The following is an 18,572-nucleotide window of genomic DNA, read 5'->3' on the forward strand; positions in this document are numbered from 1 at the left end:
CGTAGCTCGGCCGAGTAGCAAAACCCCGGGAGAGAGATCGTGCGAGCAAAAGTAATGTCATCCCGACTGAAACGTTCGGCGGAAATGTTCTCGCCCAAATCTCAACGGCGTCCCCGGAGAAGTTGAGAACTACTACTACAACGCCGTCGCTCACAGTCACACACTACCTAATTGGCTAGCTGATAGACGGGCCGGACCGGGCCGGCCAAAAGCCCACCAAATCTGATGGCTAAAGTTTAAGGAGATAATCCCATTCTTAAATCTTTTAATTAATCTTTACCTAACATGAAGATTTGGAAAGTCATTTAGAGGAGAGGAAGGTAAAGATAATCGAAGAGTGAATTAAAAAATTAATGATGTTTGGATAATAATTAATATAAGGCACTAACTAGCACATGATTTTTTATATATATTAAAAAGAACTTTGTACATAGTGAAAAATTAAAAATAACTTTGACTGCCATTTTATTTCATATTTGGGAGCAACCGTTTTATTTCATGGAGACATTAATAGTAATAACACACCGTTTAAGTTTAACATGGGAAGTGCCCAAACAGAGTTGGGCTTGGCGGTCGATTCAGCGTGTCCAAATCGCTCGGTTTGTTGTCGGACGCACCGAGTCCGATCGGACGGGCTTGGGGCCGACGCTTACTGCCTTCTCGCTTCGGCAGCTCAGGAGACCGCTGCATCGCCTCCTGCCGCCGCCGCCGGCGAAGCGTTGGCGTTCCACTTCGACGATGCGGAGGTCGTCGCAGTGAGAGGCTGCGCTGGAGAAGTTGGCCAAGCTCGCGCGGTCGAAGCCCTCCGCAGTGGTGACACTCCATTGGACGCTCACCTCGCTTGGGGCGTAGCACTCGCTGGGCGCGATGGACGGCGTAGCCTCATGATCGACGCCTCGCCGGACATGCTCGTGAGAGTCGCGCCAGCGGTACATCGACTGGGTGGAGAAGCTCTCGATCTCAAAAAGGTCCGAGCTTGCGTCGCTCGCCGCGTCGTCATCCACCGGGAGCTTCGGAATCACCGGAAAGGTGAAGCTATTGCGGCCCACCTCGTCTGAGAACGGGAAAACGACAGAGCGGTGTTGGAAATCTGACGGGGCATTCGCCGAATCCGCCGTCTCCTTCGTTGGCCGGAAGATCTCTAGGGATTCCCGCGGAGGCTCTTGGGCGGAGTTGACCGAAGAAGGATTCAGGACGGGGAAGGAGAAGCCGGCGGGATTCCCGAATGGGATGGCCGAGCTGACGGTGAGGCGATCAACTTCCGGCGGAAATGTTCTTGCCGGCGATAATCGAGTGGAAGCACTAAAAACACTGGGATTCGGGGAACAAATTCTAGGTGGTATCTTCACTTTTCTCATCTCCTCAACGCCAAACTCTCTCTTGATCTCTTCTGTCTTGGCTCTCTGCGGAATGCTACTCAAACCCACTTCCGTTTCCCGAAAGATGGGAGTTTTAGCGATGACAGAGGAGGACTTCAACTCCAAACCGGAATGAAGCGGGCTTATTAGTTCTGAGCACTTTTCGTCAACATCAACCGCCTTCTTCCCCAAGCACGGGCAGTTTCTGCGGAAGAGCCGGCGGCCGGAGGACGATGGCGACTTGGAGGGATACTTGCGGGCGGAGTTGGCAAGGAGGCCGGAGTGGCTGTTCCAGCTGGCCTCCGACGAGGCCGTCGTCGGCGCCGAGTGGATCGAGGTGGTGCGGCCGAGTTTAGCCTGACCGTCATCCCTCGGGTAAAGGTCGCACCTTTCTGCCGGCCCGTTGAGAAATATGGTCGCCTTCACGGGTTCGTGCCCTTCGTTAAAGTAGCGCTCGGCGTCGAATATGCTGATCTCGGTGTCGTCGAAGCAGCGGCCACTGCGGCCTGCAGAGGCAGCGGAACGGGAAGAGACGAGAGTGGCTTCTGCTCCGAGGTGCGGTTTTGGGGGAGCGGTGGACTGCATGGTGGTTGGGCCGCGTGTAAAGCTTGAAGTGACTCCGTAGTACCTCTCCATCACCACTCTCCCAAAGTTGATTCCTAAAGGAGAAACTGTTGAGAAAGACACAGAGGAGACGAGGCCAGTGAGAGGTTTAAGTAGAGCTGAGAAATTCGACTGACAACGCATATATTCTTATCTTCTGGTAGAAATTCAGAAAATATTAGTGTTAATTCAGTGATTCAGACTTCAGAAGAAGATCTTAGGCTGCAGTTTATCCGGATCAACACGCTAAATTAGCTGTAGCTGTAGCTGTAGAAGTCCCTATTTCAGGCAGCAGTTTTGGTTGTTCATGCTTGTCGTGACTGGCTTGCTTGTTTCTCTTCCCCTTACAAATCAAACAAGATCAGTGCATCATTAATCAACTTTCTAAAAAGCTAGGCAGCTGGAGAGTTTCAATCATTTTTTTTCCCAGAGAGCAATATGACAAAACTGCTGCATGTGAAGAACCAATGATTCATTCACTTATTCCATCACTGTTAACTTTCGCTTGACCAGGTTGGTTGACTCGTATGCCTTCCGAGCATGTGCACAGTAGCAAACATGCTTATTTGCATTCCAAACTGGAAGTGAATTCCCTGACCCTCACCACCATTTTTTGGTAAAACCTTAAATCTTCATTACCTTTTGGTGAGAGTTAATTAAGGCTCATTTTGGCTGTCCACACACGCAACTCCACATGGAATCCATGGCTTGATTGGATATGATGTTGCTTGACCTTGTAGGCTGTAGCACCATCGCTTTTAAGATTTTTGTTGGCATCGTTAAGCTGAAAATTCTACTACCTTCTTCACATTGCTGTCATTGTTTTCTTGCTGCAGAGATGCACATACAAACAACTACGGTAGACGTGGAAGGGAGATTATATTTGTTTTAAAAGTAGCTGCGGTTTCATAAATGATTGAGGTTCTACGTGTGTTGTTCTGAGCCAAGTGATCGATCGACCATGCAAGATGAGTACGAGAGGAAGAACCACGCGACACTTGTTTCCTAAAACGAGCGCACAGTTCATGGCTACAATCTTGGTGATCGGTAAATGCACTCCATTGCAGTGTAAGACGCAACAAACTCGAGCATTTTATGCCTGCTGATGCTTTTGAATTATAGTCGATGTTCTTTTGACGATTGCTAGAGAATTCTGATAGGAACAGAAGGGAAGAGATGGACATTCTCGAGGAACGCTGTTACTAGAACGGATTGAAGGATTGAAGTATCTACATTCACATGTCATTAAACTGGGATTCGAATGATGAAGAGAAAAAACATTCAAGAAACTAAAAGGTTTAAAGCCAAATCTCTTTCTATCAGCAATCTATTTCTTGGCCAATTGGGTAGCGTAAAGTTGCTCTCGGAACTCTCCAAAATCCAACAGAAGACAACCAGTTCAATGTCAATGTCCACTCCTGAAAACACTGAGATCAACGTGCCAATCTTATCTCATCATTTTTATTATTTGATGATTAATCGATGCCATAAACAGGCGCTGAAGCAGTGGTTGGTTTGCTCTTAGCCACAGCAGTGAGTTTTCTACAAGATTACAACCGATGCATGAATAACATAACGAAACGATTCTGGAACACACAATTCCTCAAGGGAAAGATGGCTTCTTTTCCGAGTGCAACTTTCAACTGTTTCTTTTCTCTCAAATGGCATGCCCATACCTGCGTAGGGCCTAACTGCTGTGGCACGTACAGCAACCGCAGATGGCTCTCACCTCTAGTTTGTCTCGTTCACGCCAACATGTCACCTCCAAACAGTCCTTGTACATAATTAAAGCAGTGAACAGATGGGCTGTATAGCAGTAGTTTCCAGTAGCTTCCACTGTATTGTATCAGACAAATGGACAAAAAGATTACTGTTTCAGTTATACAACAACAACGTATAATCATTCCATGCAGCAAAAGGAACTAAATAAATTCTCAAAAGTAAATCTAAACAAGAAATGATGGTACTGAAATGAGAAACATACTACTTACAAGGTTGTAGAAGTTATTGATGGAACACACATTCAGTTGAATTGCAGGGAGATGTTGGTAGTAGAAGTGCTCACATCAGCATAAGGTGTGTTCTCGATAGGTGGTAGTTGGGCCAGCAACAATGGTTAATAGTGGTAGTGCTTGTATTCACATAGTGATCGGCAACACTTAAGGTTGCAATATGTTGTATCAGAGGAAACAAAGGAAACATGCAACTTAACTCACGGAGATGAAGGCGACTATTGTTTGAGTCGATACAACTTCTTTGTTGTGACTACTTTGTGGCTTCTGCACTTGGCTTGCCTTTTATAGTCATCTTAGTATCCTTGATTCTCAAGAGTACAGAAATAACAATGCCTTACATACTTGCAAAGTCCTAGAAGTGCTCACATCAGCATAATTTTTCAAGTTTTTATTTAATCTCACTCGTCTTTCTTGCCCATGCCTGTGTAGGGCCTTGACAGTAGCATATCTAAAACTTGCAGATAAATATCACCCATACTCTGTCTTAATCAACCTAACATGCTATCATTTACGGTGGCAAGTAATTCTGACATTGTAATTCATGCAGAATTATTCTTCAAGAAAAACTTAGAACTGAGCAGTCTAGCAGAGCCATTTTCCATGGAAATTGAGTTTTCCTGGCTAAAGGAAGACCTCTTTAGAATTTCTCTTTTCAGTAGTTCTTTGGGGGATATATTTAGTTTGATAGATTGAATTTGGCCTATCTAACTCTTGTGCCTACAAAAGAGGAGCACATATGACAAGGGACTTCAGTCTCAAATTTTCAAAAAAAAAAAGTCAGTAAGAAGAAAAACATGTGATTGTTCCTATGTGACATATAGAAGAAAGAGGAAGCTATCATAAAGATTAACTATGAGAAAATTTTTGATAAGGTAAACTCGAGTAATCTGTGCAGGGATTTCCTCTAAGATGGCTTAGTTAATAATATTCTGAGAGCATCCATTTTTCTTTTAAGAACTAGTGGATTTATCAGAGAGAGAGAGGGAGAGAGGGAGAGAGAGAGAGCACATTACACAAAAAGCTAGACATGGACTTGGGAAAGAACGTCAAATTACACACTAAATAACATTCCCGAATCCATATGTGTGAAGGAATTCCAAACAGATACAGCATCACGCCCTGGGCTTGCAGACGATGGTGGAATGCTTGAGGATGTGGAGGCTGAACTGCCCGCCTTTCTCGGTGGTGTCCACCTTGTCCGTTCCCGGCGGCGGCAACAGGCAGAAGTTCTGCACTAGGCGGCCGAGGGTAATGCCGAGGATGGGGAGGGCGAGGATGATGCCAGGGCAGCTACGGCGGCCGACACCGAAGGGCAAGTACCGGAAGTCATTGCCGTTTGCCTCCACCTTGGCCTCCTCCTCCAAAAATCGTTCCGGCCGGAACTCCTCGGGGTTCTTCCAGTGGGCGGGGTTGTTGGCGAGCCACCAGGCATTGACCAGGATCTTGCTCTCGGCAGGGATGTCGTAGCCACCGAGCTTGGCATCGTGAAGGTTCATGTGGGGGACGAGCAAGGGGATGGCCATCCGCAGTCGGAGGGTCTCCTTGATAACTGCCTGCAGGTAGGGCAGCCTTTGGATGTCCGGCTCCGTGATCGGCACACCCTCGCCCAACACAGTGTCCAGCTCCGCCCGGAGTTTGCGCTGGATCTCCGGGTGGTTCACCAGCTCAGCCACGCCCCACTCAATCGACCACAACGTCGTCTCGATGGCTGCAAGCGATTGAATTTGCAAAAACATAAGTTAACTGCTACATGTCAATAAATATAAACGAAGTTGTTTTACATCAGCAAAAACAATTTTGTTCAGAGACATAAATCATATATATATATATATAAATCTATCACGGATTATTAATTGTAACTAATTATTGATATGGATGATTTATCGAATATACTTCCTCAATCAAAAATAAACAGTTGGGTAAACTGATATGAGTTTGCAAAAATTAGAAGGTAAAATATAATTTAAATTTTAGAGGACAAAAGAATATATTGTAAAACTCCGGAGCAATGTCCAAATTTCTTCAAAGAAAACTCAACTTTAAAAAGTTCTAGAACGGGAAATAAAAAAAACTATCAAAATAATAAGATAATAGATATATCAGATTATTTTTCTGTGAAATAACGGAAAGTCTAATTGATAATTGAAAAAAAAAAAACACGAAATAAAAATAACAATAAAATTCAAAGAGAGGGCAAAGTGAACAACTAAAAAATTAGGAGGCAAAGTGAAATTTTTAGAGATGACCGGTTGAAAGTTATGACATAGGTAATTGCCCAAATGCGCCAATTGTAGTCAAAATCCCATGGCCACAAGGACACCAAAGTGACGACAAAGTCCTCGTTGTTTAGTTTTCCTATATTGGGTGCTAATTGGATATTAAACAAATTTGTGGTAGGCTGCCTGTCACAATCTACAAGAAAAGAGGATGAGATGATGCATCAATCTTTAATAGTCGTTTTCTATCTTGATCCGTGTAGCAGTTGGAGAAGGGTGGTCACCAAGAAGGAAGAAAAAGTTGCCACAAAGATGAAAAAGTTGCAAACTGATGGATAAGGGAAAAGAATTTGGTTATAAATGATGCACATAATCAACCCGTTCCTTTCAGCTAAAGATCTAATTGGTTACCAATAAATTACAAAGATTTGATCTAACCATATAGTCCTACGCAAAGTTCAATGATTAAAATGATTGAATGCTCCCATGAGCTAGCCCATATGGTTTCTGCACAGGAGTTGTCACAATAAGGTGAAGATCCCCGTGAGATCACTTGGGACAGTACTAGAAGGGCTCCCAGGGTGAGGATATCACCTTTAGCCACAATGATTAAAAAATTGAATATAATTTTGAGATTGATAAATAGTGTCAACTAAGACCACATATAAAAAAAATCAATAATTAGTTCCATTGTGTTTTCATCGATCCTAAATAATATAAGTCACTATCTTTACCACTATTTAATATAATATTACTATCCTCATACATTGTTTTTTTGTTGGCCAGCTAATTGACAGCTTAAAAAATAATCGAGAATAAATATTTATAATTATTAAGTGAGAGCTAAAGCAAGGACTCTTTTAGCATAATGACAAATTTGGATTGGAATATGCTCATGTGCATATCTCTATTTGACATTTCGCCTCCCTTGTGTCCCGGGGCTTCATTTTGCCTCCCTTGTGATGAAGTATTCCAGATTCATGAACTACTTGTTTGGTATTAAAAGGTAGATAAAATAGACAAAACATTTATTTATAGTCCAATAATTGTGAACACAATTAACCTAAGCAATTAGAAAGAAAAAAAATTAGCAAAGAATTAAGTCCAACTTTAGTACCTAAGCAATAATTGTGAACACAATCATTGTTAGCCTAGTACTCGCACATTCCACAATCTGGTCCACTCTACTACGCCATCCTTTACTCAAAGTCTCAAACCATGTGCCCATACAAATGATTCGATATCTCTTTCTGTCAATGAATTAATTGCATGTTTTTTTGGTGAATTGGGTTTCCTTAGGTGATATTGTAATTGGTTTGGTCTCTTATCAAAATTGCTTTTCTGCCAAGAACAATGAAAAGTTTGGGCCTAGAAGGGAAGTTTATCTTAGAATTGGTCTTCTATGGCAATGAGTGAATCCATTCCAGCCCCACCATAATTTCAATGCATAAGGTGTCATCCATGCTATCACACTGAAGAACATGCCTAATTCATAAACTTTGGCCTCTCAAAAAAAAAATTGACCTCCCTCTTTTCTCTATCAATCGCTAAAATTTCATAACTGAAAGATTGAAGAGGACGAAACCTATTGTATTTTCCTATTGATCATATATTTGCGAAAAAAAAGTGCGCATGCATTCTAGGTGAAGTAGATACAGGGAGAGGAAGGAGTGTGGAAGTACCAGCAACGTTGATGTTCTCGACGATGTAAAGAACATTGTCGTAATTAATTTCTCCCTTCCTCTCAGCATCTAAGATGTGATCAATAGCGCAGTTGAGCTCCAACTTTGATCCCAATTTGTCCATCATCTTCCTGCTCCACATTTTTACAAATTAGCAATCGCCTTTACTATTCTAATGGTCCACCGTCAACAGAAAGAAAAATAAGGAAAGAATAACCACAAGATGTTGTTTTCTACCTTTTCTTTTCCCCTTTTATTTGTAGTTTAGTTGAATAATTAGGAAGAAAGCTAATTTTAGTTAGTTGATTTAACAAATTAGGTCTATTAGAGTAGGGATGGATAATAGCAGATCATACTCACTTCTTCTCGGAAACGAAGTGATCATCGAAGAGCTTGAGGCGGTTGTCCTTGAGCTCTTGGCATTTCTTGAGGTAACCCCTGAGGAAGGGTCTGAGGATGGGAATGAAGTCGCCGTAGTTGTACTCGAAGCTCTGCGCAAGGCGACTGCGCTCGCCATTGGCGGCCTTGAGCTTGTTAAAGAGCGGATCGTCCATGCCCTCGAAGCGGAAGTTAAACATGATCCGATACATGTTGTTGTACATCATGAGCTGCAGCCGGCGGCGGAGAACCACACCCTCGGTGGCTGCCTTGGGGTCTTTCTTCACATCCTCCACCACCAGCCGGGCCTCCTCCTCCCAACCCTGCCGGTTCTGCTGCACCACCTTGTTGGTGAAGAAGGGAACCGTCATGATCCGCCTCATCTTGCGCCAGTGGTCACCGTAGACGGTGAACACCATGTCCTGCCCCTTGCCAGTGAAGATGTCGAAGACCACGTTGCGGGTGCGGGAGCCGAACTCGACGCCCTGCGCGTGGAGCACCTCCCGGGCGAGATCCGGCGACGAGACCACCACCAGGTTGCGGATGCCCATGCGGAGGAGGAAGATGTCTCCGAATCGCTTGGCGAGGGCGGTGAGATTCCGGTGGTTGAGGTCGTCGCCAACCTGGAGCCAGTTCCCGAAGACGGGTACGGGGAGGGGTCCCGGGGGCAGCTTGAAGTGCTTTCCACGGAGCTTGGAGACGACGATGGCGAGGGTGACGGCGGCGAAGAGGGCCAGGAGGGCCTTCTCGAGGAGGAGCAGATCCATGGCCGAAGGTGTTCGCCGATGGTACAGGATCAGATCTGTGCCTGATTGAGCAGAGGCCGGGCGAGGGGACATTTTATAAAGAGGCGGTGGCCGGGGTAGGTTTGACGGATAGTCAACATTAACGGCGGCAATGTACCGGAGCGGGTGAGGTGGCCTCGTGCTCCGTCAATTAGTGGTAGGTAGAGCGGGTTGCCGTTTGCAATTAAACTTTACTTATTTGACTGATTAGTTGTGTCCATCCTCTTCAACTAACTTTTCATTTCAATGAATATTATTCATTATATATATAATATTATATACATTATATTGAATACTTGGCAAAAAAAATACAAAAAGAGAAATTCTCTGTTTTTAAAACATAAATAAAAAGTATTTTTTTTATTTATTATAAAATAACTCCTGTGTTACATTATACTAATTGCTTAAACTCATCCGAATTAAAATAATAATAGTATAATTGCTGAAACATAAAAGAGAAAAATGGCATGCAAATTATTATTTTAAAGTAAAAATGTAAAGTTAGACGATTATTTTTGGGTTGTTTAGTCTTTTCAATAGTAATAACCTCCTCCTTGAGTAGCTTTAAAATTGGAGTAGAAACACTTCATAAAATACATTTTTGACAAAATTACTAAATGTTAGTAGTTTTATAGAAATTTATACATTATTATTTCAAGTCATTTAATCATTTTAAAAGCATAGGTATACTTAACAATTTTTTATAATGCTAAATGATTATTTTTTAGTCGTTTGATCATTTTAAAATATAAATGGATTATAATAGCACATACTTATTTAAATTCATTTTTAAAAACACTCATATAATAGTTTTGGTGAAAATTATTTTATGATTTTTTAAGCTATTTGGTAACAATGAACATGAATGAGCTTAGTAGAATAAAATTTCCATATAATAATTTAGAAAAAAATGATAGAAAGAAAGATCTAGCAAATTTGGCAAAAATATTTTTTTTTTAATTTATATTTCACTTATATAGAAAGAATTAATTTGTTCCTAAACTTATAAAATTTTAATAATACTCACTTCACAGTTCACTGGTTGTTACTTTCTTTAAAATAAGATATTTATATTTTGTCAAAAATGACAAAATTTATTAACACATCTCTGGGTTAACTGATCTATTTGTTTGGTAGACAGGTGATCAATTTTTTCTAGGTTTAGAATGAATTTAAACATTTTTAAAACACGCTTTTAATTTGATAATTATAAATAAAAGGGAAAAAACAAAAAAAAATTGTTTAATCAATTATAATTACCATATGATTATAGAAAACTATTATGTATCCATTATAATGGTGAAAATGATTTTAAAGGATAGCAATAATAAAAGAAAAGAGTTATAGTATAAATTTAATTATAAGGACCACCATCATAATTGTGCCATTGAAAATACATGGACACCGCCATATTTTAAGCAATGTTTCATTTTCAAATTCCAGTTTGCATTCATAGCATCAGGAATATTATTAGCATGTCGGTAAGTTTGGAAAGTTTGTACAAATATCTACAATTCGAATTTCAACTATAACGCAATGTGTGACTGCGTGAATAAATAAGAGTATTACGCTCTTTTCCTTTTATCTTAAAGAGTTTCAATATTTGAAAAGTAGTGCTCATATTTCAGATAAAAGCACATTGTGTAGTGTAAGATATGGTTATCAATAAACCATAAGCACTTAAATGAGATAATATTATCTTGAAGAGAAATTTTAACTTGTATTTCAGTCTCTAATTTTTGTTAAAGCTAATCTTCAAGACCTAATTAAGTTTAAAAAAAATGTTTATGTTTGTAAACGGATGAAGAAGAAAAACATAATTAATGATGAAAAAAAAAATCTCAATGGGAAAAAAAATATATACATCCTCAACATTGTGAACCAAACAAAGAAAGGAAAGAAGGCATGACCATAGCCTCTTAGTAATGTGGCAGCGACCTCGTGGACAGGCAAGGTCGTCACCACCTCACAAAGGTTTTGTGGTAAGACAAGATCATCATGATCTCATCTAGGCCTCATGGCTAAGGTTATAAATAGATTGAACGTTCGTGAATAAATTTGATATTTAATATAAGAAAATTTATTTATGTTCATTCAATACATACAATTGAAGAACAAGTTTAAATAATTAATTAAATTAAATAAATAATTTGAATGCATATATGTTAATTCATTAATGTTGATGAACATGTGAATAATATTTATCAACAAAATTTTTATCAATATGTTAAATAAAGAAACTTTTAAAATGAAGAGACAAATTATTATTAAACTTATTAACTAACCAAACAAGTTTAAATTGAGAGTTTAATAACATTTAAACGAATTAAGCTTAAGCCAAATTTAAACTAAGTTCAAGTTCATAAAAAAAATCAAATTAAACTTGAACAATCTATTTTAGTATGATTTAATTTAACTTGATTATCTTATTAAATAAATTTAAATGTCATACAGTTTGATTTGAATTGGCTCGTTTATGGACCCTACCACGGAGCCTATTTTTCAAAATAAAAATAACAAAAAGCAAATCTCTTTTCTACTTTAATCAAAGTTCTATAAATTTAACTCAATGCAATCAAATTAAGCAAGTATTTCTATAAGCAATAAATTTAAGTGCTCTTCGCGAGCCTTCTTTGCTATGACTTTAGTTGTTGGAGGCTACATTATTGACTCGTTGACCTCTTCCACATCTTGTAGGAGCGGTGGGTTGTTGGGAGCCCAAAAGGCGGCTCAGATTCAGTGGCGAAAAGTCAAAACCCTTCTCTCTCTTGGGACTTTGCCTGTGTTTTATATTACGCTGTGAATTTGGAGGCGTCCACTTGTGACTTTTGTACAGTCATCGAGTTGGAACGAGCCCAAAATGTCACATCTTAAAATTTCATATAACAATATTATTTATTTCGTGGGAGAATTAAAGGTTCACTCTGCCCGTAAATTTATTTATTTGTTTATTTTACAACCTTTTCGCTGTGTTTCTCTTGGATCTCATCCACAATCTCATCTTGACATGATCGACCTTATTGTGTTTCTAACTCAGTAAAAAAAATTTAATTTATTAAAAATTATATGAGTTATTAATTTTTATAATATATATATATAGTTTTAATTTCGATAACTTTCATGCAAACCTTAATTATAGTCAATTATCAATTTTAATCTAGCGGCGATGGGGTTGGCTGCCTAATCCACACAGACAAAGACAGCGGGCTACCAACTAAGATAAATATATTAACAATTAATTAATTATTAATTTATAAAAAAATTTAAAAAAAAACATATGAGAATAATATATACGTATGTGATGGGCACCTACCACACTCGGCCACGCACGCGCAGACGCTCTACCACTCAAGCTCCAACACCGAAATTCATTATTAATTTTATGATATCGTGACGTCGACGCCTACGTCATCTTGGAGACACCTTACCCGGTCCACACTCAATCTCCAACGCCGAAATTCATCGTGACGTCGACGCCGACGTCATTTTGGAATTTTACATGGTCGATCGCCATTCATGAATTGGTTCTATTAGGGAAGATGAATTAATTCTCACTGTGGGTTTGTTTCTTCTAATCATTCGGCAATGGCGTTCATCATCTCAACCGTTCATTTAATTGTGGAGACGCTGCGTCCGCTTGTTTTGTTTCCTGGCCATGAGAAATAATTAATGGATCGTACGTTACGTAGACAGAGAGGGTTGAGTAGATGTATTCGTATGAGGGTCTTGCAATTTTGTCATAAATACTTGTGTTTCACTTGGTAGAAAAAAAAACAGAAGAGTAAAACATCAAAGACATAATAAATTTTTGGGAACAACTCAAAAGCAGAAAAAAAAGTCTTAGTAAACAAGTGAAAGAGTTGTGGTTTGAGTGGACTAAACGTACTTGTTATGAAAACATTTATATAATGCAAAAGCCGAATTTAAAAGTCAATAGCAATTTAAGAAGCAAAGCGCGAAGGGCAACTCTTAAATTAAGTTTATTTTGATTACTTTATCAAATAATCTGCCTAAATCAAATAAAATTCAAGAATGTACGCAAATAATTTAATGGGCCAGGTCCGGTAGATAAGTGGGCCGCAAGATGGCCCGTAACGACATTAGATGGAACCCTCGGCTTCTGCTCCAGTGGCGAAACGTTGCCTCATGTCATCTTCGCCGCCGCTCGGTTTCGCCACCGGTTTCCGTTGCAGAGGCGCCACCGCCACCGCCACCGCTCTACTAAGAATGTTCTCTGGCATGTCAGCAGGAGGCACCTCTAGCCCTGCTAGATTACCTCTCGCCGTGGCTGCGGAGGCAGAGAAAAACCTGAACCCTCACCTGCAGCATCAGCATCAGCAGCAGCAGCATCACCACCATCTACTCCTTTCCAGCGCTAGCCAATTTCTTCATAATTCTAAGATCTTCCAGATTTCAGCTCCTCGTATTACCGTGGGGGTTTCCGGGCGGAGCTTGTCGGGGGCTGTCTCGAGCATCTCTTCCGAGGCTGCGGATGGTTCAGCTCCTCCTCTCGTTGTTGTTTCCTTCTATAAGTTTGCAGATTTTCCGGATCATGCCACAATGCGGAAGCCGCTGAAAGAGCTTTGCGAGGATGCGGTGAGCGCAAAAATATCACCTTTCGAGGCATTTACTATTCTCGCGTTGTTTGATTTCCACTGATTTGAGTGTTTGAAACTCTTTCATCGTTGTTATTTTCTGTGAACACGATTGATATTTGCCTGACTTTAACAGGAAACGGTGAGGATGCAATCTTATTTGTTTTGCATATATTTTCCACCAAGATCCATCTTGAGCATATGGTATATGATCTTACTTGCTTGTATGCATGTTAATGGTAACTCTGGTGATAAGTCATGATTAGTAAATGGCTTCAGTGAATCTAGACTGTATTCCAGATATTATTCCTGATTAGAACATTCGCCTGCAATGGTGCATACACACATCCCAAGCTGATCACTTGAACATGTCTAGTCTGTGAGGGTAAAAAAACATGGATGTATAGTACGTGATTCTAAATAACCATATAATGGTACAAAACTGAATCCATTGATAGTTCAATACAAGTAGTGAAAGAATGTTCTCATGAAGGAAGGTAAGCTGAAGCTAAATTTCCATGTTAATCCTAGAACAATGTTGAACTTAGGGACAGCTCCAAGAATTAGAGTCTGGGCGCTCGAACTTAATGAGGTGGGCTGGGCTTTGGGTGTGGAAGGAGTAGGCTTTAGTGGGCTAAGTAATAATAATAATAATAAAAAATTTAGTCGGCTAACTTACATTGGTAATATTTTTTTTTCGGCTGGGCTAGAGCATAGGACAGCCCTAAACAAGATCCGTCTCTGGTTGGACTTAATATGGGTTAATAAATTCTAGACTGCCAGTTATAATTTATTAATGAGAAGGATGTTGATATTTTTCGTGTAATTTATCAATGACTTGGTTGATAATTTTGGTAATAGGAGGCCAACCATGTCTCTGGATACTTAGTTTTCAAATTGCTTTGATGATGGTTAATATATGGTTTTAAACAGATAATACATCACATGGTACTCAACTTTCAGGCGATGCTTAGTAGCATCATTCTCACCAACACTCCTATCTCAGAATATGATTTTGTTCTCGACAACTATATCTTGGAATGTGATTTTAGCCTCGACAATCTCTGCATCCATGAGAGTGTTTACACTATTGAAATGAAAGTACATTTATCAATTTCAGGAGTAGTCATTCTTCATATATATGAAAGTACATACTACTCAATGCTAGTTCTAACTAATGCCAATAGGAGAAACAAGAACTGTGATTCATTCTACACTCTATCCCTTGTTTAATTTCCTATGCATGGTGTGGGAATATCTTGTGATCTATCAGAAGCATTGACATCACTATGGTATACCAAATATATAGAATAGAGAATGATGATATTATTGCCTGCGAATTTAGTTATATGTTATTGTCTAAAATTTTTACCATATTCATTCAAATATTCCATATGACTATGCTATGCTACTGTATTGTGTATGTCAACGTCACAAGGAAGATTTTTTTCTTCTTGCTGCAAGTTCAATTTTGTGTAAGTCAATTTTTATCTCACATGGCAGATTCTATGCAGCGTGTTTCAGGAGGCATCATACTTGCACCAGAAGGAATCAATGGCAGCATATGTGGTACACCAGAATCTGTGGAGAAGGTTTTGAACTTTATTCAGGTTGATGAGCGGCTAAGAGGCCTTAGATTAGTAGAATCACCTGTTAGCCCCGAGGATGAGGCTATCCACCATGGACACACTAGCCATTCCCCTCTTGGAGCAGGGGAAGATGCACCTTTTCGCTGGGACCATGTTAGAGTCAAGCTGAAGAAAGAGGTATTGCTAACTGATCCTGAGATTCCCCATTCATTCTTGTGTGAATTGAGGAGAGCTACATACTATTTGTTTGCTATCACAGGGATTTACCTGCAAAACTCATGGTGTGATGATTTGTTCCTTCAGATTGTAACTTTTGGAGATCCAAGAATAAGGCCTTCTAAGATGGTGGGTCAGTATGTAAAGCCACAGGATTGGAATGCTTTGATAAATAATCCTGATATTGTGAGTTGTTCTTTCTATTGCATAATTGCTTTGCAACTGTATGATTTTATGTTGCCTTGAGATGTTATGTGTGTTTATATTGCCTTCAAATAACCATTTTGATAATTGATTTACATATTTCTACATTATAGATGGAACAATTGGAAACAAAAAGAGTTCAATATTAAGAGGATTGAAACGAATAAGTAATTTTTTACACTTTTTGATTCTTGTCTAAGCAATCTTTGTTTGTATTCTTGTTTCCATCAAAATTGAACCTAACAGAATTAATTAGAAAGTTTCATAGAGCTTTCTCTCGTTTTCCAAAAGAAAAATAAATAGATCTAAGGGCGATGGTCAATATTTTTATTATTCATATATTACAATAGAATCAATTTTTTCACTGAAGATAGAGTGATGTAGGATTGCTTGGATAAGCTGCTATACTATTATAATGTAGGCTGCACCCCCAGATTACTTCAAATGTCAAAGTGATGCAGGATCACTTGAATAAATTGCTCACCATCATGTTCTTTCACACTGTCCATCCTAAGCTGGAGCCAGTAAAGCCTCAAATGTAGAGAGGCTCTTCCGTTTCACCTCTATTGAACTTGGGTTCCCTCAATGTTCTCTCAACCTCTATCGAATGAGTACATAAGGGGCTTGGGTTCCCTTGATGTTCCCTCGACCTATGTATGTTAACACTCATGTATTCAACAAGTAATTTCCTAAGGCTAATATTATTTACATTCATAACAAAATAAAAGTTCTACTTTGAGTGATTGTTTCATCATAGGTCTTTTGTTGACTCCTATTATCATAAATTTAGTCATCACTAAGTTTGAAACTACTGTGAATGTTCCTTTTAGTTCAGGTAGTGGATATTTCTTAATTGTTTTGTGCTAGATGGTTTTATTTCTATTATATAAACCATGTTTTCCATGTATTCTGTCAGATGGTGATTGATGTCCGTAATACCTATGAAACTCGAATTGGAATGTTTAGAAGTGCAGTTGATCCGTGTACCACAGCATTTCGGGAGTTCGCATCTTGGATTGACAATCAATTTCAATTTCCTGAATCAGATGGCAAGTCAGACTCAGTTTTGGGCAGCAGCTTTGAACTGAATGAGATTCAATGTCAAGAATCTAAGAAATTACCTCGTGTTGCAATGTACTGCACAGGTGGAATAAGATGTGAAAAGGCTTCAAGTTTTCTTCTTAGCAAAGGTTTCAAGGAGGTATGCAGCATGTTCAATTTTGATCATTGAGGGTTTTGCTTAAAGTATTCCAACAATGTAGATTAATTATTAGACATTCACCACTAGCCAAGTATCACTTCATCCGAAATTCATTGTCCTTTGAAGGTCACTTCTGAAAGTAGACATTTGCTATTCACGTAATAGTATTTGATTTGTGACATTTGTCATTTCATTGGTCATATTTAGGCTACTATGTTGGGCGGATCTTTCTATTGCAAACTGTGCAATTACTCCACTGATCTCAAAAAAATAATGCAGATATGATGATTTAATACACGATCCCTTTTTATTCTGCCCCGAGCTCCTTCCAATCCTTTTTTCCCCTCGAAATGTTTCACTAAATAAAGATTTGTCTTTGCATGTGTTGCCTTATATATTAATATCTTGACCATTTTTTTTAATTTCCTAAACTACTTAGTCATCTCATGCATCTTAAAATTTCCATCCTATAGGCTGTAGATGAGGCCACACAATTAGGACAATAATGGTCACGTCTCATTTTGCCTAGTTGAAAATATGAAATATTCTGCCCCACGTTATCTAAGTAAGCATGATGATTTTTTTCTCCAAATTTTTTTTTTTTTTTTATATTTTTGTTTGCTCGCTTTCTTGTTAGAAGTTACATCAACTGTTAGACTTGATTTAATAAACAGATAATTTGGCCAGGTGATTTGTGCCTCCCTGTTGTTTGATTAATCACAGCTCTTTATACTGATCATTCCAACTATTTAAAAAATGAATAAAATTTAGTTGATACGATAAATCTATATGACACATAAACTGAGGTTAATCACTTGCAGGTATATCATTTGGAAGGAGGAATTTTGAAGTATCTGGAGGAAGTTCCAAAGGAAGAATCCCTGTGGGAGGGTGAATGCTTTGTGTTTGATAAACGAGTTTCTGTGGAACATGGATTAGCCCAAGGAACATATAAATTGTGTTATGGGTGCAAGAAACCTGTGAGCGATGCAGACATGGAAGCTCCAGAATGGGAGTACGGTGTCTCTTGCCCTTTCTGCTTCTCGATGAAATCAACTGAAGAGAAAGATAGGGCAAGGGCCCGGCAAAGGCAATTCGAGGCATGGGGGATCATCGGCGGTCCAGATAAAGGTCGTCGGAAGGTTGCTGCTATGCCCGATAACAATAAACTCCTTTCTGGTTCAGTCTAGTGCCTTTTTTTTTATCAACAGTATCTTATGATAGTTTTCGCTGTAACTGTAGACCTATCGGAAGTCTTCGATCCATTTTGTGTACACAAGACAGATATTTTGAATATTCAAATTGTTCAATACAACCCAAATGCTAGCTTTTTCTTTATTGATCTGGTGTAACCACTCTAGCCACATCAACATCTGGAAAAGCCTTATACCAAACTAATTTTGTCATTCATCTACCTAAAAAACTTGGTCGGTTGCCCAACTGGCCAAATTCTGTCCAAATCTCACATTTGTCCTCGTTAATAATTTTGATGTATGAACTTGTTGACCAGGCTGAGAGGGAGGTGTGTTAATATTTCAACAAAGTAGAGATGAGCACAAAATTTGGGATATCTTTAAAGTGTACATAGGATTTTGATGAACTCTGTACATTGTGTGGACAATAGATTTGTCCTAATTCATTATATTTTTTTGGCATATTATGTTACACTATATATAACATTGTTTTTTTTGGCATATATATAAATGTGATCTACGGAGAGAAATTTAGCA

General features: G+C 39.2%; 3 protein-coding genes across 3 annotated transcripts; 1 reads left to right on the forward strand and 2 right to left on the reverse strand.

Moving 5' to 3' along the window:
• Positions 1-439: 439 nt before the first annotated feature.
• LOC141840769 (protein PHYTOCHROME KINASE SUBSTRATE 4-like) lies at positions 440-2,171 on the reverse strand. Its single transcript, XM_074728833.1, has one exon. It carries the CDS (start codon positions 2,103-2,105, stop codon positions 579-581), a length of 1,527 nt encoding a protein of 508 aa, XP_074584934.1. The 5' UTR covers positions 2,106-2,171; the 3' UTR covers positions 440-578.
• Positions 2,172-4,890: 2,719 nt separating this feature from the next.
• On the reverse strand, positions 4,891-9,073 carry LOC141838824 (trans-cinnamate 4-monooxygenase-like). Its single transcript, XM_074726414.1, has 3 exons — positions 8,235-9,073; positions 7,875-8,005; positions 4,891-5,684 (listed from the first exon to the last, which is right to left on the reverse strand). Exons 1-3 carry the CDS (start codon positions 9,017-9,019, stop codon positions 5,089-5,091), a joined length of 1,512 nt encoding a protein of 503 aa, XP_074582515.1. The 5' UTR covers positions 9,020-9,073; the 3' UTR covers positions 4,891-5,088.
• A 4,068-nt stretch (positions 9,074-13,141) lies between these two features.
• On the forward strand, positions 13,142-18,164 carry LOC141841145 (rhodanese-like domain-containing protein 7). The gene is made up of 5 exons (XM_074729270.1): positions 13,142-13,633; positions 15,147-15,398; positions 15,525-15,623; positions 16,558-16,842; positions 17,664-18,164. The coding sequence occupies exons 1-5, from the start codon at positions 13,142-13,144 to the stop codon at positions 18,030-18,032; spliced, it is 1,497 nt and encodes a 498-aa protein (XP_074585371.1). The 3' UTR covers positions 18,033-18,164.
• The last annotated feature ends 408 nt before the right edge of the window (positions 18,165-18,572 follow it).

This window comes from Curcuma longa, chromosome 11 (genome assembly GCF_044706935.1).
Source record: "Curcuma longa cultivar G26 ecotype Majalengka, Jawa Barat chromosome 11, ITB_CL_G26_1.1, whole genome shotgun sequence".
NCBI lineage: Eukaryota > Viridiplantae > Streptophyta > Magnoliopsida > Zingiberales > Zingiberaceae > Curcuma > Curcuma longa.